The 27,643-nt window shown below is 40.9% G+C and overlaps 1 protein-coding gene and 1 long non-coding RNA gene across 8 annotated transcripts; both read right to left on the bottom strand.

Moving 5' to 3' along the window:
• Positions 1–7,134: 7,134 nt before the first annotated feature.
• On the bottom strand, positions 7,135–20,419 carry LOC118391361 (uncharacterized). 7 transcript variants are annotated; one of them, XR_008122179.1, is made up of 6 exons: positions 19,508–20,419; positions 17,928–18,326; positions 17,664–17,801; positions 15,631–16,268; positions 10,502–13,141; positions 7,135–8,216 (listed from the first exon to the last, which is right to left on the bottom strand). It is a non-coding gene; the product is annotated as an uncharacterized LOC118391361 (long non-coding RNA). The 7 variants fall into 7 exon arrangements; XR_004827124.2 differs by having other exon boundaries at positions 10,502–15,933; positions 16,164–16,268; XR_004827122.1 differs by having other exon boundaries at positions 10,502–10,585; positions 16,164–16,268.
• An 806-nt stretch (positions 20,420–21,225) lies between these two features.
• On the bottom strand, positions 21,226–26,666 carry LOC118391705 (LIM/homeobox protein Lhx1-like). The gene is made up of 5 exons (XM_035783209.2): positions 25,968–26,666; positions 24,509–24,732; positions 23,739–24,013; positions 22,949–23,114; positions 21,226–22,612 (listed from the first exon to the last, which is right to left on the bottom strand). Exons 1-5 carry the CDS (start codon positions 26,135–26,137, stop codon positions 22,239–22,241), a joined length of 1,209 nt encoding a protein of 402 aa, XP_035639102.1. The 5' UTR covers positions 26,138–26,666; the 3' UTR covers positions 21,226–22,238.
• Between the last annotated feature and the right edge of the window lie 977 nt (positions 26,667–27,643).

Raw genomic sequence — 27,643 nt, 5'->3', positions numbered from 1 at the left:
CCTCTAGGCCTGGGTCCTATTACTACAAATTTCAAATGTACAAAGTATCTGAAATTGAGCATACACAACTGTCATTTTATATAGTTTAATAACCAGTGGTGTAAAAATACTTTAAAGTACTACTTAAGTAGTGTTTTGGGGTATCTGTACTTTACTATTTATATTTTTGACAACTAATGTACTTTCTACTCCATACATGTTCCTTGACACCCAAAAGTACTTGTTACATTTTGGATGCTTAGCAGGACAGGAAAATGGTCCAGTTCACATACTTCAAGAGAACATCCCTTGCCATCTACTGCCTCTGATCTCTGGCAGACTCACTAAACACTCATGCTTTGTTTGTATATTATGTCTGAGTGTTGTAGTGTGCCCCTGGCTATCCGTAAATACAAAATAAACTGCTGTTTGGTTTGCTTAATATAAGTAATTTTAAATTATTTATATTTTTACTTTTGATACTTTAAGTATAACCCAGACATTTATTCAAGTAATATTTTACTGGGCGACTCACTTTTCCTTGAGTAATTTTCAATTATGGTATCTTTACTTTTACTCAAGTATAACAATTGGGTACTTTTTCCACCACTGTTAATAAAATATATTGATCTCAACTAGGCTGATGACATACAAGTGTATACTCAGGTCAAACTTTAGTCCAATTGTGGCCTGGGGTGGTCAAGCTTGCTAGGGCCACTGGCTTCAGCACGCACATATAGTGTTGGCGTGGGTTCGATTCTGGCACAAATGCCGTGCATTCAGGAAGTATTCAGACCCTTGACTTTTTCCACATTTTTGTTACGTTACACCCATTTAGAAAAAGGTTTTTAGAATTTTTTGTGTATTAAAAAAAAACATTTGAACTACATTCGCATACTGTACCAGTAAACTTTGGACACACCTACTCATTCAAAGATGTATTTATTTTTACTATTTTATACATTGTAGAATAATAGTGAAGACATGAACTATGAAATAACACACATGGAATCAAGTAGTAACCAAAAAACTGTTAAATCAAAATTGATTTTATAATCTTCAAAGTAGGCACCCTTTGCCTTGATGACAGCTTTGCACACGCTTGACATTCTCTCAACCAGCTTAATGAGGTAGTCACCTGGAATGAATTTCAATTAACAGGTGTGCCTTAAGTTAATTTGTGGAATTTCTTTCCTTCTTAACCTCTGGGAAATGTGGGAGGGTAGCGTCCCACCCCGCCAACAGCCAGTGAAAGTGCAGGGCGCCAAATTCAAAACAACAATCTCATAATTAAAATTCCTCCAGCATACAAGTATTTTACACAATTTTGAAGATAAAATTCTCATTAATCCAGCCACAGTGTCTGATTTCAAAAACGCTTTTACAGCAAAAGCACCACAACCGATTATGTTAGGTCACCATCAAGTCACAGAAAAACATCAATTTTTCCAGCCAAAGATAGGAGTCACAAAAAGCAGAAATAGAATAGATCAAATTACTCACTGACCTTTGATGATCTTCATCAGATGACACTCACAGGACTTCATGTTACACAATACATGTATGTTTTGTTCGATAAAGTGCATATTTATACCCAAAATCTCATTTTACATTGGCGTGTTTTGTTCAGTAGTTCCAAAATATGCGGTGATTTTGCAGAGAGCCACATCAATTCACAGAAATACTCACAATAAACATTGGTAAGAGATGCAACTATTATACATGGAACTTTAGATCAACTTCTCCTTAATGCAACCGCTGTGTAAGAATTTCAAAAAACTTTACGGAAAAAGCATACCATGCAATAGTCTGAGCTCAGAGCCCAAACAAGCCAAAAAGATATCCACCATATTGTGCAGTCAACATTAGTCAGAAATAGCATTATAAATATTCACTTACCTTTGATCATCTTCATCAGAATGCACTCCCAGGAATCCCAGTTCCACCATAAATGTTTGATTTGTTCGATAAAGTTCATCATTTATGTCCAAACACCTTTTGTTAGCACGTTTAGTAAACAAATCTAAACTCAAGAGGCGCGGGCAAGTCCAGCGGAAAGGTCGGACGAAATGTCCAAAAAGTTACGTTACAGTCCGTAGAAACATGTCAAACGATTTATAAAATCAATCTTTAGGATGTTTTTATCATAAATCGTCGATAATATTCCAACCGGAGAATTCCTTTAACTGTACAAAAGCAATGGAACGCAAGGTCGCTCTCACATGACCGCGCGTCATGACCCCGTGGCACTCTGCCAGACACCTGACTCATTTCCCTCTCATTCAGCCCCCCTTCACAGTAGAAACCTGAAACAACGTTCTAAAGAATGTTGACATCTAGTGGAAGCCGTAGGAAGTGCAACACGACCAATATCTCACTGTATCTTCAATAGGGGCTAAGTTGAAAAACGACCAACCTCAGATTTCCCACTTCCTGGTTGGATTTCTTCTCGGGTTTTTGCCTGCCATAGGAGTTCTGTTATACTCACAGACATCATTCAAACAGTTTTAGAAACTTCAGAGTGTTATCTATCCAAATGTACTAGTAATATGCATATATTAGCATCTGGGACATAGTAGCAGGCAGTTTACTCTGGGCACCTTATTCATCCAAGCTACTCAATACTGCCCCCCAGTCACCAAGAAGTTAATGCATTTGAGTAAATCAGCTGTTTTGTGACAAGGTAGGGGTGGTACACAGAAGATAGCCCTATTTGGTAAAAGACGAAGTCCATAATATGGCAAGAACAGCTCAAATAAGCAAAGAGAAACGGCAGTCCATCATTACTTTGAGACAGGAAGGTCAGTCAATCTGGAACTTTATAAGAACTTTGAAAGTTTCTTCAAATGCTGTCGCAAAAACCATCAAGCGCTATGATGAAACTGGCTCCCATGAGGACCGCCACAGGAAAGGAAGACCCAGAGTTACCTCTGCTGGAGAGTTCATTACAGTTACCAGCCTCAGAAATTGCAGCCCAAATTAAATGCTTCACACAGTTCAAGTAACAAACACATCTCAACATCAACTGTTCAGAGAAGACTGTGTGAATCAGGCCTTCATGGTCAAAATTCTGCAAGGAAACCACTATTAAAGGACACTAATAAGAAGAGACGTGCTTGGGCCAAGAAACACGAGTAATGGACTTTAGACCAGTGGAAATCTATCCTTTGGTCTTAGTCCAGGTGAGGTGATGGCAGCAGATGAATGGCACAACAATGGGCCTCAGGATCTCGTCACGGTATCTCTGTGCATTCAAATTGCCATCGATAAAATGCAATTGTGTTCATTGTCTGTACTTTATGCCTGCCCATATGCCACCATGGGGTACTTTGTTCACAATGTTGACACAGCAAACCGCTCACCCACACCACACACGTGGTCTGCGGTTGTGAGGCTGGTTGGACGTACTGCCAAATACTCTAAAACGATGTTGGAGGCTTATGGTAGATAAATGAACATTCAATTCTCTAGCAATAGCTCTGGTGGACAGTCCTGCAGTCAGTGGGCCAACTGCATGCTCCCTCTCAACTTGAAACACCTGTGGTATTGTGTTGTGTGACAAAACGGCACATTTTAGAGTGGCCTTTTATTGTCCCCAGCACAAGGTGCACCTGTGTAATGATCATGCTGTTTAATCCGCTTCTTGATATGCCACAACTGTCAAGTGGATGGATTATCTTGGCAAAGGACAAATGCTTACTAACAGGGATATAAACTAATTTGTTAAGAACATTTAGGAGAAATAAGCTTTTTGTGCGTATGGAACATTCCTGGAATCTTTTATTTCAGCTCATGAAACATTTAACCAACACTTTACATGTTGTGTTTACTGTATATTTTTGTTCAGTGTACTATAATCCACATAAAAATCTCTTCATGGCAAAGTGACGGTGGCCTAGCCCATGGACAAATAGATGATCCATGATAGATTATCACACCACCATCATACTTCAGCAATTCTGCCAAATGCAGTGAGAGAAGTATAATACTTGGGGAGAGACATTCTGATTACTCTGAAATTATATTCTCTTCTCATGCCTCAACCCACAGATGATCAGTGGCATTTTTTTAAACAGTGGGCTTTTAAACTTCAACCGTCTTAAGAGGAATGAGACGAATCAAACAAATAGTGAGGAATCCATCTCATCCCTTTAGTTGTTTTTCCTGTCTCACTTTCATATCGTCCCCTTGGCTCTGTCAACTCTATTACCATCCTACCAACAAATATGTAAGACAAATTGAGTTGCATACACCCAATACCCATCACAATTATGGGAGACCCAATAAGAAAATGAGTAATTTGGTGGTATAATTGGAAATGCGCCTTGCCTGGCCTCTCCGGTCTCCCAGAGGGCTTTGCTCATTTGTAGAGGCACGCTAGGCTGGCTAATTCCAGCGCTAATCACTGACAAACTGCAGCATCAGACCCTTCCTCCACTACTTCTACTGGAGCGGAGAGAACGGGATTGTTTGGAGAAAGTTACGAGGAATTGCTTTGTTAGGTTTGGCATGGCTGCTTGTTAGGTTTTTAAGTGTTGTTTTCCCCCATAATAAGTTTAAAAACAACAATACATTTAATCACCAACCAACTCGGGGGTGGGTTAAGTTCCCTCCATTGGTCAGCAGACAAATCACCTGACAGGCATAAAATGGGGATAATAGAAACAACTTTTTATTGATTTATTTTTATTTAACCTTTATTTAACCAGGCAAGTCAGTTAAAAACAAATTCTTATTGACAATGACGGCCTACCAAAAGACAAAAGGCCTCCTGCGGGGACGGGGGCCTGGGATTAAAAATACAAATAAAATACAATATAAATATAGGACAAAACATACATCACAACAAGAGAGAGTTTGAGTGTTTGTTGCAACTTGTAAAAAAAAAAAATCTGATAGTATCAAAATCACATATTTAAACCTAATGAAGAATCTTCAAGTCAATGAGGCAGATTCCAAATCAGTCAGGTCCATTCTGAACTAACATCTAGACTGGTGCTGTTCATAAGCCTTTAGAGGAGAGGGCCAGACCACAGGAAGAGGCATGTGTTTATCTCCTGGGTTCTGCCTTCTGTTCTGCTGTGCATCTCTCCTACTAGCTCAGAGCATGTCACTCCCGCACTGCACCTTCAGCAAAAAAATGTTTTTTTATTTAACATGGCAAGTCAGTTAAGAACACATTCTTATTTACAATGGCAGCTTATCCCGGCCAAACCCGGACGACGCTGGGCCAACTGTGCGACCTCTCTATGGGACTCCCAATCACGTCCGGATGTGATACAGCCTGGATTCGAACCAGGGACTGTAGTGACACTTCTTGCACTAAGATGCAGTGCCTTAGACCGCTGTGCCACTCGGGAGCACAATGCGTTCTTCCCAAATATTGAGTGATACAACTCAGTCCTACACCATCAAGGAGAAAAACATTTTAAACATCACCTTTTTCAATAACAAGAAGCATGGCAAAATGATGATCAAACCTGGCTTCGCCACAGACTTAACATTTGAATGTGACAAAAGAGGAAATCAACCGATGACAGAGGGATGAGACAGAAAAGAAGGAGAGGTCTCAATCATGCATCGGGAGCAGGAATAATTCCACATTCATGCGTCTCAATGACTCGACGGTACTTGAGAGATAATGCCAGTGACCCAGTTGCAGGATTCCAATTAGGGAGGTATATGCAATAGGCCAGATGAGACAGAGAAGGGTCTTTACGGAGCCCAGTGCCGTCTGATTACGGCCTGAACACAAGTGTCTGTCACTGTCTTTGACAGGCCTGTCCATGACAAAAAGCAGACCAACACAGGCAGGAAGGGAGGGAATCAGGGAAAGGCCCCAGCTGCTCTCAATCTACATCTTGCTGGGCTGCCTCCTCCTTCCCTGACCAGCTCAGTCATTTCAATCAGTCAAATGTTCCAGCCAAAGTGGCTCTACTCAGATAGATAGGCCAATAGAGCCTAATTTTGAGACGGGGCTAGTTTTGTTTGTGTACGACGACTGTCTGCACATAGATCACAACTGTTTTCTACATCCATAAAACAATGTTCAACATTTACATACAAATGTACATCCTGTGAAGCCTGTGTGCGACTGTCTGCATATGGAATAGACACTAGATGGCAGTATGTGATGCCACCAGAAGTGACATGTCTCTGTTAATTGTGTTGAGATTATTAGAGAATCAAGGGAGCCAGTTGACCTGTGCTGCTCCGGTGCAGCCAGTTGACCTGTGCTCTCCATTCTGAACTAACATCTAGACTGGTGCTGTTCATAAGCCTTTAGAGGAGAGGGCCAAACCACAGGGAGAGGCATGTGTTTATCTCCTGGGTTCTGCCTTCTGTTCTGCTGTGCACCTCTCCTACTAGTTCAGAGCATGTCACTCCCGCACTGCACCTTCAGCAAAAACTGCAGTGGTGTCAAACAACCTATAGTTTGTGTTGGCCAGGGTAGAGAAGTAACCACTCCTACAATAGCATGCTATACAGATTATAACCTATTACAAATCTGTGTCCACTACAGTATAACAGTCAGTGCAGGGTCCCAGTCCCTGTATCTGTGTAATGTGTTGTGTTAAAGAGGAGCCTTGTGTTGTTCTCAGGGGGCAGGGAGCCAATGTGTCTGTCAGCCAGCCACAGGGGCTTAATCCCCAATCCTCATTTGAAATGCACCACCAGGGTCAAGGATTACAATACATTCTGATCATCACCACATAATGCATAAATTCTCATTCCGCCTGAGCTCGGTAAATATCGACTGGGGAATACTGAGGAGCGCCGGGAAGACAGGGGAGGAGGCTCAGAACCCAGCCTAAAATAGGACTGACTGACTGTGTGTCTCTGTGTGTGTCTGTGTCTGTGTGTGTGTCTGTGCACGAGGGAGAGAAGACGGGAGACGAGGAACAGGGGAGCTGAAGTGTGGTTGGAGGTGCAGCCTGCCTCAAATTGCATCTCCTATATATTACATGCAGAAATGTGCCATGATGAATGTCTAAATACCTTCTAGAGGACTTAAATGTGCACAGGTGTGCAATGTGCATGAAATGTATGCATGACACTTGCATGTGTGTGTCAAGAGTGATCAAATGCACATCCTTTAGTGGGTGCGGAGCCTGAAAAAGCCAGTATAAAATAAAAAGAGCCCACTCACTCAACTCCACCACGTACCTTTATTAATAAACAAACCGCGTTTAGATCCTGCATTGTATGTGAGACCTGTCTCTGACAGCCCCCCTCCCCCCTCACATTAACATTCATGGAGCCAGTGGAGCATTGCGGACTGCGTCCGTGAAGCCAGCGCAGCATTGAGATACGGTGGTGGGGGAGAGAGATAAGAGGGCCGGGAGGGAGGGTGATATAGAGGGTGAGGAGGGCTGTGCCGGGGCATTCATTCCAAAAGGTCACCCAGTGTGTCTCTCTGGGAAAGGTCAGTGACCAGCCTGATGCAACGGTCATACATCACCATTATTACTGTAGGCCATTGATTGCTATGGAAATGAGGTGGGCTGTAAACACGGCAGGGCAAGGTCATGCCATTGGTCAGTTATTACCGTGTTTAGAATACCTGTCATCTCACAGTAAACACAGCCTCTGCCTGCACTACCCTACCTACCTATAGTAAGTACTGGAGGACAGATAAGGACAGGTAAGGAGGACAGTCAGGGGACTAGCCATCTACTGTCCTCTCCGTTTCCAGTGTGTGCTTGGAATCAATATGGGCCCACTAGAAAATAGAAGACTACAACAGTCCTGCTATGGCATTTATAAACTCACATAATAGGACTATCAGCAGTCAATACATTACAGCTGAAGAACCTGTTCATCTCATTTAGAAATCACACTGACCAACTACAGACGATGGCAACAAAAAGGCTAAAAGGGGAACAACGTATGTGTGTGAGTGCAGGAGAGCAGCCGAGCACAGCAGCATTCAGAGATTTATGGGAGGGTAGCCGTTATAGGGACAGTCATTTCAGGTTTGTGAGTGAGGCTGTAGTGAGTGTGTCAGATCGCTGTGACAAGAGGACGAGACAGAGGAACACTGAGCTCTGTGATTTCCAGCCCCAAGATAGAGGAGGTGATAGGTTGAAGAACAGGTCAATATTGGCATGCCAGTGAAGAGTGCTGCCTTTACTCATGTAATGCGTGAACAATAACAGACTCGCCGTGCATCAACATTCATGGAGCTGTGGTCGATGGGGGCCATGATGTTCACCAGCTTACTGTGGATGTGGAACCTAGACAGATACGCACGCAAGAACAAACATCAAAAATAGGGAATTACACACCATTTCAACTGTTGTAATTCACTCTGGATAAGAGTGTCTGCTAAATGACTCAAATGTTAATGCAATGTACATGTGTGTAACTGTGGTTTGTCCGTTAATAAATGTGAGTATTTGAGTCCATGTGTTAGTTCAGTGTGCCTGTGTGTATAAGATAAACACAGAGAAATACAATGGGCACAAAAGGCCCCAAATAAAAGGCTGACCACTTGCAATAAATGGAGAAAACGAATAGCGTAGTTGACTTTAATTTTTTTTTTTTTTAAATATAAATGGAATTAATGGAATAAAAGATCATTGAAATAACTGAAAGGACTGAAAGGACAAACCAGCATTAAAGGAAGTGAAATCTATTTGTTTTTTCATAAACGAACCAAGGGTAATACATGCGGTCATTGGCGCCTCCACGGACAGAGAAACACAGATTGTTCTGCAGTGGATGCTAAAAACAGACCTACTACACCTGATACTGCGAACGGACATAAATGGAACAAGACGTACATGGAAACAAGGGCACTCAATTATTGTCAGAGTTTTAATGTGGAGAAAAGGAAATATTCTAGTGAATCAATATTTCCTCACTGTATACCTTCACTGTTCCCTTCACTCAACTGACTTTGCGGCTCTTGCTCGCCTTGGTGGCCACTTTCTTTTCGATCTTACTGCGAAGCTTCTGAATGGCTAGCCTTTGTCTGGAAGAGTAGGAGAGGACAAGAGGACCCCTATCAGACAAAGCCTAGAGGGGTAACCCCAGATCTCAGCACCACACATCACTCACCTCCCCATAGCCACCTGGTCGTTGGGGTCTGCAGCACTTGTCTTGCGTTCAATAAGCAGCCACAAAAGCTGTTTTAAACAGATTAAGGTGAGCGGAGGAAAAAGAGACCAAAAGGGGAGACTTTGTGTGTGAGAGTCAGTCAGTCAGAAATCTGTCTGGATATATTCACCAGAGTACAGAGCTCCCTCTCTCCCCCTCCTCTCTGCCCTAGCAGCAAATCCATTCACTTAACCTGGACCTCTTCAACAGCGTCAGCCCAGGAGCCAACCACAGAACCTAGGCCCAGACCAGCCAGGCCCTGCCAGAATGAAGCACCACTGGGCATCAGCCTCAGTTAGAAGAGTAACACAGTGCCAGGACCCCAGAGGATCATCAGCACTGGACCTCACAGTACAACATCTTAATGAGGACAGTTCTCATTGATTCACACTCCATTCACACAACTGACTCTGACTACACATCACCCCACACAGCCCCACATTACAGGGAGTAGTTTCATTACTCAGCCCTGTTCCTTTGTGTTCCCCCCCAGAGATAATAACGTCTCGTCTTGACTGACTGGACCATTTCGTTTTAAAATCGGCCACCATGCAGCCCTCTCTCCCTGACCCCTATCAGGAGAGAGAGAATCTTCATTAATGTCCCCAATTAACCCCTCTGGCTCCCCCTCTATGGGGCTCTCTCTCTGTATGGCCAGCTTCCAGGCTCTGAGACAGGGAAAGATAGCGAGAATGGGCACTACCAAGTCACCAGCAACAAAACATGCACACTACAGTGTGCATGTCCCCATAGCTTTCCTCATCCTTGATCAGGACGTAGGTTAGGAATGTGCATATCTTGCAGTTCCTTGGTGAATGTAACTTAAAGCTCCATTGGTGCTACATAATGACTCTAATCCAGTGTGGGAGTGATCGCTCTGTTCACAGACATGGTTAATGACTACGCCTCAGCTGTACTGAGCGGTGTAGAGAGCCATTACAGTACTATAGGAGTCAGCATCACACACACAAATGCACAACAGTGATTTATGGCATGCACAGAGTTGCTGACTAAAAATATTTTGGTGGATGCAAAGATCAGTCCAGCTCTGGCCTGCTGTGAGAGGTTAACCACATTAAAACCATGTATTACTGGAGTATTACTAGAGCAGGCTTAGTCCCACAGGGAACGGCTCTGAGCTGCACTTCCGGAGCCCTCAGACTGAGGGAGACTGGAATGACAGGATGTTGCCCTCTGAAGGACCAACTATAATAACAAGGGCTGTCTTGGTACTTCACACGACACAATGTAGATCCAGGCACCATTCCCAAGAGCACAGCATCGCTTACTCCTGATATGCTGCCTGTAATACACGTCCACTTTTGTAACAAAACGGAAGTGTGGTATCAAACAATAGATATTTTTAGGAATGCTTCCAGGCCTTGTGATGATTGTTTCATGCAGAAGGGTTGATATTTACCTGGTGATAGAAATCAGCATCATCGAAGATCTCCTCGTCCAGGTCATTCAGACGTGTGTTAGCATTGAGCAGCTGCTTTGTCCCCTGAGAGAGAAGAGAGAGGAAGAGGAGGGGAGAGGGAGGGGTGAGAATGAGGTAGAGAGGGAGAGAGAAAGCTCTCTGTCATGTAGCGATGCAGGAGGTGAAGCCATAAACTCCAGATGTGGCACCCCAGATAAACAGGCTGCTCTCCAGATAAAGTGGCACCTCTGGAGGAGGAAGAGGGATGGCTGAGCTGCGCGGGTCCTAATCTAAAACTGCTGAAACAACCCCTCTATCTCCCGTAATGTATTTAACAACCTACAAATGATCCTTGCTTGAAATCATTTTGGGCCGTGACATTGCCGACATTTCAGGTTAATGAAGTTCAGATGCTGCATTTGCTGACTAGATTAAGTTAAGATACAGAACTTAATGTATCTCACTCAGTTAATGCTGTAACAAATGAATGCTTAACAAACTAGAAGGAATCTGACTGAAGAGGGGTTTCATGGTGAAAGCTTCCACCAGAGATAGATTCTTTAAAGGGCCAATGCAGCTGTTTTTACCTCAATATCAAATCATTTCTGGGTACCTTTGAAGTACCTTATGGCCTAAACTCACCAAAGGCGAATGTATGAGGCATGTGTGTGATTTATTTTACAATGCATTGTTTTGAATTATTATGACCCAACCGAAGTAGGGCAGGGGGGTTGTCCGCTTTGACATCGCGCTCAATTAGAACATGTCTCTATTTTTGCATTTCATCGCTGGCGCTGCAGTCAAACATTTTTATTTTAATGTAGTCATTATTACAATTTTTTTTAGCTCATTTGAATTGGAAGAGACAGCTAAGGGTTGAGGCTTTAGCATACATGCTAAATTAGGCCAATTCATCCACTTTTGGAAACACAACATTGCTCTCAGCAAAGATTATTGGCGATATGGACTATCCTGCTTGCACAGTCACTGCTCTGCCTGTCCCATTCTTTCCACCGCCTCGCTCTGCTTGCTCCACCAGGTCACTTCTGGTGAGTTTTTAGCAAATAGCAATTTTTCAAGCAAGAATTATGCTAGGACTGTCTGGGAATGGTCTGAGTGGGGAAGGGAAAACTGAAAACTAGCTGTTATTGGCAGAGTGGTCTGGAACGCTCTTTCTTATTGACCTATGAAATAATTTTACAGCCGGGTGATGTCACCAGGCAGGCCAAAACTCCATCCCACCAAAACAGGCTGAAATGTCAGGTGGTCTTTTTAAACAGCTCTTACACTAAAATGAAATGATCATCATTTCCTAAATGTCACAGTATTATTCTAATCTCATAGTGTGGAAATATATATAAAACACAGGAAGCGCCCATCTTTGACTGCACTGGGCCTTTAACTAAAGTGCTTCTTGTACAGTTAACTTTAGGGGGGTGAGTTCTCACTAGTATGGTTATAGTTACCATGGCTTGACATTAACAAGCACGACAGATTTTTTACTTGTCTGAAAGTCACGTGTGTCGTCCCCCCCCCAAAAAAAGGTAACTGAAAATTGTGTTGTATGATCCAAGGAACCACTTTTCAAACTACAATTAGTTATTAGGCCAATTACCATGAGACAAAAATGCAGGCTATCCTATTGGCTTCTTTGTATATTCAAGCCTGTCTCAAAATACAACATTGCCCATTTAAGGCTCTTCTGGAGGATGGTTGGCCACCCTTCCTTCATAGCCTATAAAATATTGCAACATTAGATTACAAGTACAACTAAATACTTTTCATCTATATAAAAATAAATGTACTAATTGAATCAGGGATCAAATGGCTAAAGTAGGCTATTTCAAAGCAAGGTAACTAAGGCATGTTTATATATAAACTTGTAGGGCTAGAATATTCCGGTTTCAGGGTAGATCTATTGACAGCATGGGACCGTACAAACCCTGTTTGCTGACCAAAAAGTTGCTATAACTGTGTAAATAACTCACTAATTAGCAAGGAATATACATTCCATGCTAATTAGTACATATGGTTAAGTGCTTTGATCTCAAACGCTCACAACCAGGGAAGAGGTTGTGGTCCTTCTGTAGCTCAGTTGGTAGAGCATGGCGCTTGTAACGCCAGGGTAGTGGGTTCGATCCCCGGGACCACCCATACGTAGAATGTATGCACACATGACTGTAAGTCGCTTTGGATAAAAGCGTCTGCTAAATGGCATATATTATTATTATATATATATATTATATATTAAGATTGACAGGCTGCTCCTGCCTGTCAATGCAATAGTCCTACTTGATGCGCTCTGCAGAAATTGGGAGAACAGCAATACAACGCATCCAGAGGACAAATGATACAATTCTGATCAGAGTAATTGTTTGATATTGTGATTTTACTTGCCGCGGACAAGCGTTAATGTCGAGCCCTGTTTACAGTCAAAAGGTGGACACGTCAATACACACACTCTCAGGCTGCTTTCGCAACAAGTTCCCTATCCTATATCCCTCTGCAGTGGTGGTCTCAGGTAGGGGGGCTGTGGCCTCTAGCTTGCCCAGGACTCTGTACTCTGAGCATCTGGTCTGGGTGTGTCTAAGCAGGCTCTTCTTGTCCATCAGCACCTGTTCCACCTGGGTGAGGATGTTTCTGTCAAACGCCCCAAAACCATGAGAGAAGAGATAAAGAACAGTCAGAAACAATACCTTAACTCAGTTTGTATTATTTTTATTTAACCTTTATTAACCAGGTAGTCCAGTTGAGAACAAGTTCTCATTTACAACTACGACTTGGCCAAGATAAAGCAAAGCAGTGCGACAAAAACAACACAGAGTTACACATAAACAATTGTACAGTCAGTAACCCAATAGAAATATCTATGTACAGTGTGTGCAAATGTAGAAGATAAGGGAGGTAAGGCAAAAAATAGGCCATAGAGGTGAAATAATTACAATTTAGCATTAACACTGGAGTGATGGATGTGCAGATGATGATGTGCAAGTAGATATACTGGGGTGCAAAAAATCAAAAAGATAGATAACAATATGGGGATGAGGTAGTTGGGTGGGCTATTTACAGATTGGCTGTGTACAGGTAAAGTGATCGGTAAGCTGCTCTGACAGCTGATGCTTAAAGTTAGAGAGGGAGATATAAGTCTCCAGCTTCAGTGATTTTTGCAATTCGTTCCAGTCATTGGTAGCAGAGAACTGGAAGGAAAGGTGGCCAAAGGAGGTGTTGGCTTTGGGGATGACCAGTGAAATATACCTGCTGGAGCGTGTGCTACGGGTGGGTGTTGCTATGGTGACCAGTGAGCTGAGATAAGGCAGGGCTTTACCTAGCAAGGACCTGGAGCCAGTGGGTTTGGCGACGGATATGTAGTGAGGGCCAGTCAACGAGAGCATATAGGTCGCAGTGGTGGGTAGTATATGGGGCATTGGTGATTAAAAGGATGGCACTGTGATAGACCACATCTAGTTTGCTGAGTAGAGTGTTGGAGGCTATTTTGTAAATGACATCGCCAAAGTCAAGGATCGGTAGGATAGTCAGTTTTACGAGGGTATGTTTGGCAGCATGAATGAAGGAGGCTGTGTTGCGAAATACAAAGACGATTCTAGATTTAATTTGGATTGGAGATGCTTAATATGTGTCTCGAAGGAGAGTTTACAGTCTAACCAGACACCTAGGTATTTGTAGTTGTCCAGAGTAGTGATGCTAGTCGGGCGGGCGGCAATCGGTTGAAAAGCATGAATTTAGTTTTACTAGCATTTAAAAGCAATTGGAGGCCACGGTAGGGGTGTTGTATGGCATTGACGATCGTTTGGAGGTTTGTTAACACAGTGTCCAAAGAAGGGCCAGATGTATACAGAACGGTTTCGTCTGCATAGAGGTGGATCAGAGAATCACCAGCAGCAAAAGCGACATCATTGATACAGTTGAAGTCGGAAGTTTACATACACCTTAGCCAAATACATTTCAAGTCAGTTTTTCATCATTCCTGACATGTAATCCTAGTAAAAATTCCCTGTTTTAGGTCAGTTAGGATCACCACTTTACTTTAAGAATGTGAAATGTCAGAATAATAGTAGAGAGAATGATTTATTTCAGCTTTTATTTCTTTCATCACATTCCCAGTGGGTTAGAAGTTTACATACACTCAATTAGCATTTGGTAGCATGGCCTTTAAATTGTTTAACTTGGGTTAAATGTTTCGGGTAGCCTTCCACAATAAGTTGGGTGAATTTTGGCCCATTCCTCCTGACAGAGCTGGTGTAACTGAGGCAGGTTTGTAAGCCTCCTTGCTCACCTACGCTTTTTCAGTTCTGTCCACATAGCTTTCTATAGGATGAGGTCAGGGCTTTGTGATGGCCACTCCAATACCTTGACTTTGTTGTCGTTAAGCCATTTTGCCACAACTTTGGAAATATGCTTGGGGACATTGTCCAGTTGGAAGACCCACTTGTGACCAAGCTTTAACTTCCTGACTGATGTCTTGAGATGTTGCTTCAATATATCCACATATTTTTCTTTCCTCCTGATGCCATCTATTTTGTGAAGTGCACCAGGCCCTCCTGCAGCAAAACACCCCCACAACATGATGCTGCCACCCCTATGCTTCATGGTTGGGATGGTGTTCTTCGGCTTGCAAGCATCACCCTTTGTCCTCCAAACATAAAAATGGTCATTATGGCCAAACAGTTTTATTTTTTCATACTTTTCATGACTCTGTACTAGTACCCCCTGTATTTTACTGCTGCTCTTTAATTATTTGCAATGAAAAAAATGGTACTTATCTATTTTTTACTGAACACTTATTTTTCTTCAAAACACATTGGTTAAGGGTTTGTAAGTAAGCATTTCACTGTAAGGTCTACCTACACCTGTTGTATTTGGGAAATGTGACAACATTTGATTTGATACTGGTTAACAATTAATAAGAACCTTACTGTAATAGTTTTCCATTCAAATGGTCAAAGAGATACAAAAATGGCTTTTTAGCAAAAAACTATTTCTCAAGCTAAAATGTTGCAAGGGACTGTCTGGGAGTGTTCTTAGTGGAGAGGGGGAGGGATATGTCATCTTGAAAACTAGCTGTTATTGGCAGAGTTTTTATGTAAATGTATTGTTTTGGTACATTTTACCCCTTTTTCGTGATATCTAATTGGTAGTTACAGTCTTGTCCGAACGCTGCAACTCCCGTACGGACTCGGGGAAGGCGAAGGTCGAGAGCCAAGCGTCCTCCGCAACACGACCCCACCAAGCCGAACTGCTTCTTGACACTGCTCGCTTAACCCGGAAGCCAGCCACACCAATGTGTCGGAGGAAACACCGTACAGTTGTTCACCACCTCATGGGTCTCCCGGTCATGGCAGAGAGGTTTTGAACTCGCTTTGTTATTGGTCTATATCAACTTTTTCCCGCCTGGTGATGTCACCAGGCAAGCCCTATCAGGACATAACACAGAAAATGTATTCATACTTTTTAAGTGTTAGTTTCATCAGCTGTTGTACAATATGATACAAAACACAGGGGGAAAACATTTTTGACTACACTGGGCCTTGAAAGCCGGAAGTAGGTTGAAATTCCAGAGCATTTAATGTTAATCAGGAGAGTGGTCCATGTAGCAGAGTACAACGTGTGCTGTCTGTGGGTGTGGAAGAGAGACAGTGCTGACCTGTGTGCTCCCCAGGTCTTACCCAGGGAGATGGGCCTATTGTCTGGGTTCTGATGAAGCAGCTGGTCCTGTAGCTCCAGTGGAGAGCCTTCAGGGCTTTGTGACCTTACAGAACATCAGAGAGAGAAAATGCTGTCAGGATGTAATATACAAACAGAGAGATATGGGAACCAAGAGGGCAAAGATAGAGGGAAACATGCTATGAATATGGTGTCTAAAGTAAACTTAACATTGGTCTTTGTCAAACTCTGAAATTATGATTAGTAGTAAATATGATTACACATTTTTAATGAATTAGGGAAGTATGAGTGTAAATGGCATAACGGTACAAGTCAAATCCTCAATATTAGCTGGGTGGAAAAGGGAAAATAATAAAACAAAGTTATGCAGCATAACAATAAAAAATATAACTTCACTTGTCCAACCAATCTACAGAAAGTATTCCCCCCAAGCATAAAATGTTTTGGAGCAGATCTGCCTCAGCTGTTGTTCGTCCACATCTTGTCAACATCCATTAAAACATGCCACAAATCCTTGAGACTTTGCCCTCCAAATCACAGGTCGTAGGAAAAGAAAGGAGGTGGGGAACACTTATGATTCCTTCCTCTTCAACTTTAATCAAAAGTACACTGGCACGCTGGAGCCCCCTCCCTCCCTTTCATAATAATGGGCCGCTAAAAATTCAGGAGGCAGGCTCCACATCAATCACTCGCCAGATTTGAGTCCAATGTAATAAATATGCAAATGAGGAGAAGCCAGTGTCTCGTAGCTTTGAGATCAGCGCAGGGAGAAAGAAAGGGAAAAACTGTATTAATTGCCCATGGCCAGAGGAATCCTATTACTGTGGGCATTGATTCTAAAATTGTGTGAGTGATTTTCATGAGGGAGGTGGACTACCATCACGCCTTGAGAAAAATAGTATTAGAAGAATCACGACAAATCTGTCAGGTTTAAACAATAATGAGAGAAAGGCAAACTAGCGTTTCACATATGATTCCACTGTGGAAACACAAGGATTAAGATATTCTTATAAGAAAAGACAGAAAATATTATTTGGTTATGACAATCTTCCTATAGTGATGTTTTTACCGAGAGCCAAGCCTACTTCAGATTCTAGTCACATAGTTTGAATTATTTTCTACCCACCAAATACTAAACCATAACACTAGCTCCAGCCTTGTCCACCAAGATTAAAAATTAATGTTTCAAATGCCATTGCGTTTAAAGTAACTTATTTTACGCACTAATAATCACTGCATATGCAGGCAAGCAATACTAATTTACTAAATCTGTGTCTGGGAGATAACATGTCTAGACAAAACATTCAGTATTATCACCACATAATTTACTGGGTTGTAAACTTTAATATGTGTTTTTGTGTCATTTCCCTTTTTTCTCAATTTCCCCCTGGGGATCAACAAAGTTCAATTAATTTCATATTCTTGGTAGCTGTAAAATAAAATGTACTGTTTAAAATATAACCAGAAACAATGCACTCACTATTCTTCAACACTCCAGCAAACTCTGCTCCACCCCTCTTCTTGAACTATGGGAAGGTATGTGGTTGTGGCAGCTTATTGGCTGTCAGAAGAGCTTTCTGCACATTCATTTGCCCCTCAAGTAGCTGGTCCCAAAGAGCTGTGAAGATTCAATAAAATAATGACAAGGTTGTCTACTGAGAAAAAGAGATGATAATATGACTGAAGTTGGTTCATCATAGTGAAGAATATATATTACACATAGCAGGTCTATCAAAATACATACCAAGTTGATCTTTCCAAGCTTTCATTTCTCCACCTTCTCTTAAGAAAATATCATCACAGCTCCCACATTGTCAGCTTCATCCTCCATCTGTTCATCCTCATCTTCCTCGTTCTCTCCATCCTCATCGCCACTTTCTTCATCATCATCCTCCTCTTCGCTCTCTCCAAAGTGATCCATCCCCTCTGTTAGCTTATGTAAGTCTGTCTCTGAGGGAAGTGTGATGTCCGTCTCCTTCTGCTTAGATACCAAGCTTTTCTTCTTAGCAGTGTCATTCAATCTTTTCATCATCATCATCATCATCATCTCCATCTTCAGCCTCTCCATCCTCTAGATCAGCATCATCAACATTGTAATCTTCAGCTTCCTCCTTGTTTTCATCATCATTGTCCTCATCCTCTCCTAAAAACCCAAATCGCAATAGAATGATAAGACCAGGATTCAATATTACATTTGAAAAAAACAAACAGATGTTCATTAACAACCATACGGCGATAAAATGTAGCATTTCTAACTAATGCAAGCAGTTAAGGATGTAGATGGCCTTCCACTCAGCAGCTGAATAATAGTAGTGCATGCCGTATACACAACAGCTTAATGCTGTAATCAGTTGTCTTCTAAGTTTAAATTGATTAGCTGCATGGCCCGTGTTTGACTTGTAAATCTTTGCCTTAATCAAGGCATTTTGTTTGGATAAACAGCAATGCAATTTCTCCATTAAATAGCCAAAAAAAAAACAGCCCACTTGAAGATGTAGGCCTAAGCTATTCTATGTTACATGCTTATTGTAATTAAACGTCTAGACATGATATGACAATACACAGCTGAGCATAGATTAAATTGGAAATAAGGAACCTACATCAATCTATTAAAGCTACGGTATCTTGTTGACCAGCAATGTGTTATGGTAATAATTATAGGAGACGTTAACAAGATTTTAAGAGAATCTAGTGTGGCGTGAGAGGCACATTTACTTGTAGTTTATTTTGAACTGAATGATGGACAGTTACTACATGTAAAGGTGTCCCTTGCAGAACCACAAGAGGGCAGAATTCTACAGAAGACCATTTTCAAATGCAGTGCCTTGATGAAATTGCTTTTGAAATACATTCTTCCTTCCTCCCATCATATTTTTTTATTAACCACAAAAGTCAGTTAAGAAAAAAATATGATTTACAATGACGGCCTAGGAACAGTGGGTTAACTGCCTTGTTCAGGGGCAGAACGACAGATTTTTACCTTGTCAGCTCTGGGATTCGATCTAGCAACCTTTCGGTTACTGGCCCAACGCTCTAACCACCTGCCACCCCAAAAGGGTGAGCATGTACCCTAAGGGTAGTCATGTATCTGATTAAATAAGTAAAATCAAGGTTATTCTCGTTTCACCAGTCCAACCTTGTCTGATCAATTCCAAGGACAGAAGGAGAAAAATATGCATTTCAAGTACTTGAACCCAAACAACCAGCTCTCATCCAACTTTCTAGACAGGTTCTTTATTTCCTTTTCCCTGTGGTCAGTTGCATTGATTATCCAACATATATGTTTAACATTATTATAAATGACACATTCATGTTCCAACTCACCAGAACCTTCGATCCCCTTTAGCATGTCTTTATGAGAGGTTGCCTTGCCCAGATACCGTGCCAGATACCGTTTGTCTGTCTCTTCCAGCAGAGGTCTAGCTTTATTCCGGAGGCCACTCAAGGCAACCACATCATCACCACCACCACCACCCTCAAATGCCTCTACCACCTTGGCTTTCGTCTCTGGGAGGTATCCAAACAGTGAGATTGAATGATTGAAAACTGCAAGTTTATAGTCATATCTGATCAATATACAAAGTGGCTGGCAATAAGAGCTTACTGTTCAGGATCAGAATGTTACAATTCAATCAGAAGAATTCTTCAGGAGAAAGACAAGTCAAGTGGAATAACTGACAGGATATTGCCCCTCTCCATAAGGTCATGTCAATGTTGATCTGTACTCTTCAGCATCGAGCCGAATAACTAGCAATGACAATGAATATAAGAGGTTTGGAGAGATAAGAATACTAGCTAGTGAAAATATTAAAGTTGTCATCATAGCTAGCTAGCAGCAACAATAGCAGAATCATGTTATTGGAGCTGGTGCAGTGGGTGTTCATCCTACCTCACAACAATCACATGTCTAAGTGGATGGTTGCCAGTACTGTTGATAACTTTTGGCTAACAGGGTAGTCCTTTTTGAGCATCACAATCGTTTATATAGGTGTTTCGTGCTTACAGTGTACTACTAGCCTGTTAGCTAACTGGCTAGCTTAGTTTTGCATGCTACCCGGCGTGTGTGTAACGAGTTGATACATGAAAACGGAAACATTGTTCTCAAATTGAAAGCAAAATATACTATAAAACATTACAAATAATGTATATCATTATCATCCCCTGGATCCGTGAACTTGGGCAGAGGATTTAATAAATCCTCGAGCTGTTGTGACTTGTAGCCAGTCATCGTTCCATGCACTCACAACTAACACGTGTTAATCACTACGTCATCAAGAGGCGACTCAAAGATCAAAAATAAAAATTGATGACGAAATAGATCTGCAACAGTTTAACTTCAAGCAACCGGAGGTTGTTGTTTCGGCTATTGATTTTGGATTATTAAAATATTTCAACCAGATAATGTCGGGTGGACGAATACTATCCGACGTAATTGTTGTTCAGCAGAATACACCTTAAACCCTTCAGATAAAGTGGGTTATAATATATGGTAAATTAATAATATACTTTCTATACGTTGTAGGCCTACTTCTATAATTAGTGCCACAGGGTTGTGACTGCAATTTTTTGCTGCCAATTCATACATGTAGGATCTCATTATCATATTTAAAAAATCTTATTGCATTTGAGAAATATGTAGGTCTACCTTGATCTTCCTCTTCCAAACTCCTATCCACTTATAGAAGAGGCCTGCTCAGACATCCTCATGTCAATGTATCTGATGATGGAGAGCTGAGAAGCGTTGTCGACGTGGATGTGGCCCTCTGTGTACTGTAGTCTAATCAGTGAGTGGATTCTGTTCATCAGACACACCCAATGTCAGGGATTTAAATAACATAACACTAGGGCCTAGGGGCAGTTGGGTAAACTGTACTTTAGGTCGACTGTTTAGAAATCAACAAGTGTGCAGAAGGTGTGTTAGAAGTGAGTGAGGAAAGAACAGTAGTGTCCATCTTTTCAACCTAAAAATGTCCACCCCTTTATCGTTAAAAAAGCTTGCAGTTTTTTTGTACATGTTTTATTATACAGTGAATGGTCTAATATGCACTAGAGGTCACATAATCATATGAGAGTTGATATTTCAAGAATATAGCAGCTGCTGGTAACATATTTGACCATCAATGCTTAATCATTTGGACTTTCATGTAAAGACACAAAATAAAGCCTTTCGGACACAATAGACAGCCTCATTATATAATTAACTATAATTTAACACATTCTGCTAAAAATGCTACTATGTTTCTTGTAGTATGTTCAGCAATTGATGACGCAAAGCACTAACGAATTGTGCTTTTATCCTTATTTGGCAACTGTCTATTTGTGTTTGTAAATGTTCTTCGAAGTAAACACAATAATACAATCTAGCACAGTGAGGAACCATGACCATAATATAAATAGAATATATACAAAAGTTTGGTTTGTTGCTTGAACAATGTTCACATCTGAATCAAGAGGTTTCAAACAATGCTCATATTCAAACCCCTGAAGTACTGTAAATATATACGTAAACAGTTGACTGTTCTACTGTATGTCCACCTCAAACCATTGTCCATAGATTTTTAGAAGGTTGACTTCTTCTTCAAATTCAAGTTATTTTCAATTAAATAAAAGATTATACAACTTTTTAAAGTTTTCCTTTTGAAGGCAAACTCTCTAGGATTTGGCAAAACACAGAAATATACAGAGAAACAAAAACAAATTGAGAAATAAGCACGAATACCAAAGCCATCATAAAAGCTTTAGGTAAAAAATCATTATCATCTGATATGGTAGACCCTCTAAAGCGAAAGTTCTGCTGAACGCGTGTACACTATTCACCATTATATGACTGCTTTAGAGTCTACAATGGTACTGTGTGAATCTTTAAATACAACTGCAACAATCAAAACAGCAGTAAAGGTAGTTAGAGACAAGTAATAAATTAAATGGGTATATATTATTATATATAAATTAATTGACGAATAAATAAATAATATAAAGTAAAAGGGATACTCGCTCAGGACTTCAGTTGCCTCCTAAGTCAATAGTTAGCCTTGGCTTCATAATGTCCTGTGGGCTACCAGACAGTTCCTTCGCTCATCTCTGAGGAGGGGTGTGACAATTGGTTGCTGTATCCACTGCCGTTGATGGACAGTGAGGTGAAGGGTGTGCTGACGCCACACATCTCACTGGAGATGCTGTGCATTGACCCGGGTCCGTTGGGCTCGGGGCTAGGCGAGTCCACTGGATGGTGAGATATGATGTCAGTGAAGCACTGCACCTCACCAGATGGGTGGTGCCCAGCCAGGTGATGGTCCATGCCACCTAAAGGGGTGCCAGCAGGGCCAGAGGAGAAGCCTAGGTCCACTGGGGTCTGGGCCTGCAACAAGGGGGGGCCTTGGGTGTAGTACTCAAAATTTCCTCCAGGTCCATAGTATTCACTCTGATAATCTACAAACATATACACCAGAATTATTATGAGAAATGCTTATGTGGTGAAAATAAAAACTTTAACAAAATGTCCTGTACCGGTACAATGCAACTATAGGAATGTAATTTAAATTACAAAAAAAAGTACAACTATTACATTTCCAGTGGTATAAAGGGTTAATTTGCCATAATAGTTATTTGGAGGATGACATTATTGTTATGAGTGAAATTGGTCATTTAAATAAGGTTTTTAAAAAAGGCCTGTGCATGGCGCTCATAGTCAAAATGCATTTCTGATGATCTTTAAAACACAAATGTGTTATTTGGGTGGACAATGGTGAATATAAAATACCTTACCACCATAGTATGAGAAATGGCCGTTGGGGACCAGCTCCCCGGGTTCGAGTCGGTCCACCAGAGTTCTCATTCTCCTTGGACTGCGGAAGAACGAGTGCCTTCTCGCCCCCAGTGCACTCAGCTGCTTCATGCGCCGCTCTTTAGACCGCCGATTTTGGAACCAAACCTGCACACCACAAATTACATGGAAATGGCTGATTGAAATTGAGTTTTCAGCCCCGGTCAAATATTTATTTTGTGCATCAGACATGTGTGGAGCATCTCGAGGTCCCAGATCTGATGACATGTTGTGAAATGCCTTTTAATAACCATGACGTGATTGGCTTATAGGCCTATACCTCTAAATGGGTCCTTGGCTCAACTGTCAAATGCTCAATGATCCCTAACCCAGTTTATCGTATGTTCCGTGAATACCAGGGATTTCAGCCCCCCCCACCACCACCACCCTTTTATTCCACAATTGCCACATTCTCGTAACATATATGCTACTGCCTAAGAGTCCAACATATTGCCGCTATTTTCAAAATGAGAAAACAAAGACCTTTGCATTAATGTGTATAGACTATAGATAGCCTAGAGGTCATGGTGTGAAAACATTGTGAAGTCATGACAATATGTGCTTCTGGACCACGAAAGTGGTAAGCAATCTGCATATCTTGCCATCTGCCATTATTGACCTAGGTGCCATTGAATTGAAAATAATTTTTCACTGACCCCTATAATAATTCTGAAAATAAGCTTATTTTTTTATTGTTCATGTGATACAGACATAAGCGAAATGGACTCTTACCTGGATCACTCTCATGTTGAGACCTGTCTCCTGCGCCAGCTGTTCTCGAATGTGTCTTGTGGGTTTTGGCGTGGCCGTGAAAGCAGCTTTGAGGACCTCAAGTTGCTTGGCTTTTATAGTTGTTCGAGGCCCACGTCGTTTCCCCCCTACGTTCTGCTCATCGTTTTCATTGCTACCCACCTCTTTATCGGATAAAGGCCCGATTTCCGAATCTTTACCATCATCCTGTGGGTCTTGGGAATCTGGAGATAGACTTGGGTCACTGCAGGTCGTGACTGTGAGATGAAAGAAACATGAAATGAAATTACTTTAAATCTATTCTTATGTCTTTATAGCCTATTCATGAACGAATATACAGAAAATAATCGACAAGAATACCATATCATTAGAGTATTATTAGGCTACTATTGGGCCAATTAATATTGTTATTGTTAGTATTATGCACTAGACATATTAGCCAACTACCTTTAGACATATTATTATTGGTGATGATGACATGAATTAACAATCAATTCTAATCCGTTTAATCGTCATCAAGGTCATTGTTTAGATTTGTACTGTTATTGAACCTAATCAGGATACTGTTATCGTAACTGCCCCCCAAAAAAAAAAATATATATATATATATATTTGTTATAAATGGAATATAAATCAATAGCAAAAAGTTGAAAATAATTATTCACAAGAGGCTATAGAATTATATAGAATATACATATATATTAACGCTTTATGGTTGAAAATTGGGATGTGGTTCAAGTCATGTTCCATACCTGAGAGGAGGGTTGTGTCCTTTCCGTTGCTGTTGCTTAGGTAGTCCTCTTTACAAACAAACTTAAATTCATCTAAAATGTACATTTCCTCTCCAGTAGATAGCTGTTTGTTACACATCATGCACGTGAAACAGTTCAAGTGAAACACTTTGCTCTTTGCTCTTCGAACCAAATCGTTGGGCGAGATTCCCTGGGCGCAACCTCCACACTTTGTGCCAAATCTCCTAAAAGAAAGAAAGAAAAAATAAATAAATACCATCATTGATCAAACAAAACAGGGTTGACAGTGTAGCAGCAAATAGCCACAAAAAATATTCACATCAGATTACCAATAACATGGAAACATTATTGGCAACATTATAGATGTTTACACGAAGGGATACGCGTTTTTCATGACGCAAAATATTATATTTCAGTATTTTGATGCTTAATGTATTTTTGATGAGATTCCAAGTGAATATAAATATATATATATCAATTTCGTAGGCTTTTTCTTTTCGAGTTTGTGAATCTGGAAATTACAGGCTACACGGATGTTGGGCCTGCACTAGCTTCACCGCCACTATATTAATTTTACGTGGGCCTTTTCACACAGATAACCAGTTATTTAGCAACCATAAATATAATATAATAATTCTGTTTTTTTAGGCTAAATACATTTTTATAAATAGATATAAATGTATCTTATATTTAGGCCTAGGTTTACGTGTTGTATAACTATTATTAGGCCACGCCGTTTATTATTAGGTTATTGTATGGAGAGTCCAACATGAGGATGGAAAGTCCAACATGCATAAAACAACGGTCCATTATTGAAATATATCCCATTTAATGCTTGAAAATTACAAAGCCACAGTTAAATTTTCAATGTTGCAATGTAGCCTATATTTATGTAAATAGTTGTGTATTTAAATAGTTAACAAACGTGTGGACTGGAGTTCTGTGATTGCAGTGTGGGTTTTCTCAAGATGATTTATTATTCAAATCCACTTATCACATTTTCACTAGAGTCTCAGCAAACAAACGGGCGTGCGCCGACTGATTGAACGCAGAATATACTTCCGTCAAGAATCCTGGCATAATTTTAATCCCCGCGGTTTGTTTGACAGCCTTTCCTTGTAAACAAAGGACGCTTTTCTTTAATCCGTCACAGAACATGGTGATATATGCTTATAATGTATCATCTTTTCCTGGATCACCACTCATAATCTGGGTATCCTGCCTCTGGTTTGTTCAAATTATGTCGCTCATGAGGATAGATTAAACAAGATTGACACTAGGCATATACATACCCCTGTTGCAAAAAATAATAATAATCTTGCAATAGAATTGTATAATTATAAAACTTGCATTTCACATAATCTGTTGTACATTTGCATAGTTCTGCTTAATTGGATACCCAGTAGAAGCTAAAGCTCTTCCGCGCAATATTGAAAGGCATGTGCCCAGGCGTGCTTACCTAAAAAAGTCGTTTTTACAGTATAGCCTCCCTTCCCGTGAAAAACATTTTTCTGTCAAATTGCATTTACAGTCACAGCACTGTACGCACTTGATGTGCCATGGTCTGTCCAGAACATTGAGTAGAAACCTGTCCAGAATAGGTCTTTCGCAGCCGGCACAGTGAACCATATTTGGATAATTCCAGCTATTCCAAGTAAATGTCTTTCTTTTTTTGTCCCAAACCAAAGCGATGTGTCTGTCTCCTTGGTCGCTTTGTTGATTTAGAGAATGACCTGCTCTAGTCCACTCCTACAATCCAGAGGATGCAGCTCATCCAGACGAATCTCTCAACAATGAGCTAGCATCATCATATCCCTTGAGCAAAAATATTATTGCATTCCTCTTGCATGGACAGAACAAAACTTGGCTATAAAAAATGCTATCAAAAAAACGAAAACGAACAAATAACTTATCAAAGTGAATACATTTCACAAGCAAGAATGCAAACTTGAGAGCAGCAAGGCCTCCGCTTGTCCATCAAAATGAGCCAAGAGGTGCGATAGTAGGCTAATGATTTAGTGTATCTGAACAAGGCATCATGCCACTACAATTACGCACGAATACATAACTGCCACACAGCCAAATAATTATTGCCAAAGTCGAAAGTTAACACAAATATGACAAAAATCTGTTCAATATCTTGTCGATTCTGTCATAATCCTTCTATTCTTCGAGTATGATGCACTCTTTAGTCCAAGCTTCAGTATCCGTACCTCTGAAAGCGCACGAGCTAGCCTTATTACGAGCCTCCTGACGTCATGTTGAATCGACACCTATCAGCAGCTTGCTGTTGGAGTGGCAATTAATATGCCGGCTAAACTTGCCGGACGGACCCACTAAGGACTAGGGAACAGAGAACGACTATTGCCTCGTATCTTTGAAACTGTCGTATTGTTTTAGAAACTCGTAAATTCCAACTAGATACAGCAGGTATATCGCATATTCCAGGTCGAAGCGGAGCTAGGGTCTCCGGATAGAATACATTTAATAAGGTACAGTATTTCATGAAAACAACAACTTTTCTTGTAGCTTACAGTCATTTTGGCAGAGGGAACTAAATTCGTTTACATCTAACATTATTTATCTGAAATTGGAAATATAATTTATTAGGCTATCATTATGGTTAGGCCTTCCTATATCATTGTTTTTGCACGTCTTAGGAGAGGAGAGAAAGTGAATGACGCGGACGCACTGAAGTTCACAGATCGATTAATCAAACGGAAATGCATCTCTGACACATGCATGGATATGTAGATAGTTCCCTGAGAAACGTACGGATAAACACGCAACATATGTGACTGACTTCTCACTTTATTTGAAAGGAAACCACCACCTTCACGTGTGGAAGAAGGGCAATGCAAAACGACAGAGTTAGGTTAACTTGCAATTATAGAGTTTGATGTGGTCAGACTTGGACGATGATGATGATGAAGATTACATATATTTTATAATTACAAAAGTGGGCTATTAAACGCACATTAAGAATTCGTTTGGATGTCTTTGACAGACATTAAAAACTCACGAAAAATGTTTTTAAATGAATTGTCTTAATTTAGTTTTCACTCTATGGCTCTTAACTTCAAACAGGACAATATGCTTGTCTAATAGTATCTGGCCCTGTATATAGTATGCTTA

This window comes from Oncorhynchus keta, unplaced genomic scaffold (genome assembly GCF_023373465.1).
Source record: "Oncorhynchus keta strain PuntledgeMale-10-30-2019 unplaced genomic scaffold, Oket_V2 Un_contig_6244_pilon_pilon, whole genome shotgun sequence".
In the NCBI taxonomy this organism is placed as follows: Eukaryota; Metazoa; Chordata; class Actinopteri; order Salmoniformes; family Salmonidae; genus Oncorhynchus; species Oncorhynchus keta.
Note: the sequence above shows the minus strand (reverse complement) of the source record. Positions and strands in the feature narration are given on the sequence as shown.

Excerpts from the sequence above, each read along its gene's own strand:
- LOC118391705 (XM_035783209.2), bottom strand. The coding sequence starts at position 26,137 with ATGGTTCACTGTGCCGGCTGCGAAAGACCTATTCTGGACAGGTTTCTA. Across the intron at positions 24,733-25,967 it reads TGTAAAAACGACTTTTTTAG|GAGATTTGGCACAAAGTGTG; the intron begins GTAAGCACGCCT and ends TCTTTCTTTTAG. Across the intron at positions 24,014-24,508 it reads GGACACAACCCTCCTCTCAG|TCACGACCTGCAGTGACCCA; the intron begins GTATGGAACATG and ends TTCATCTCACAG.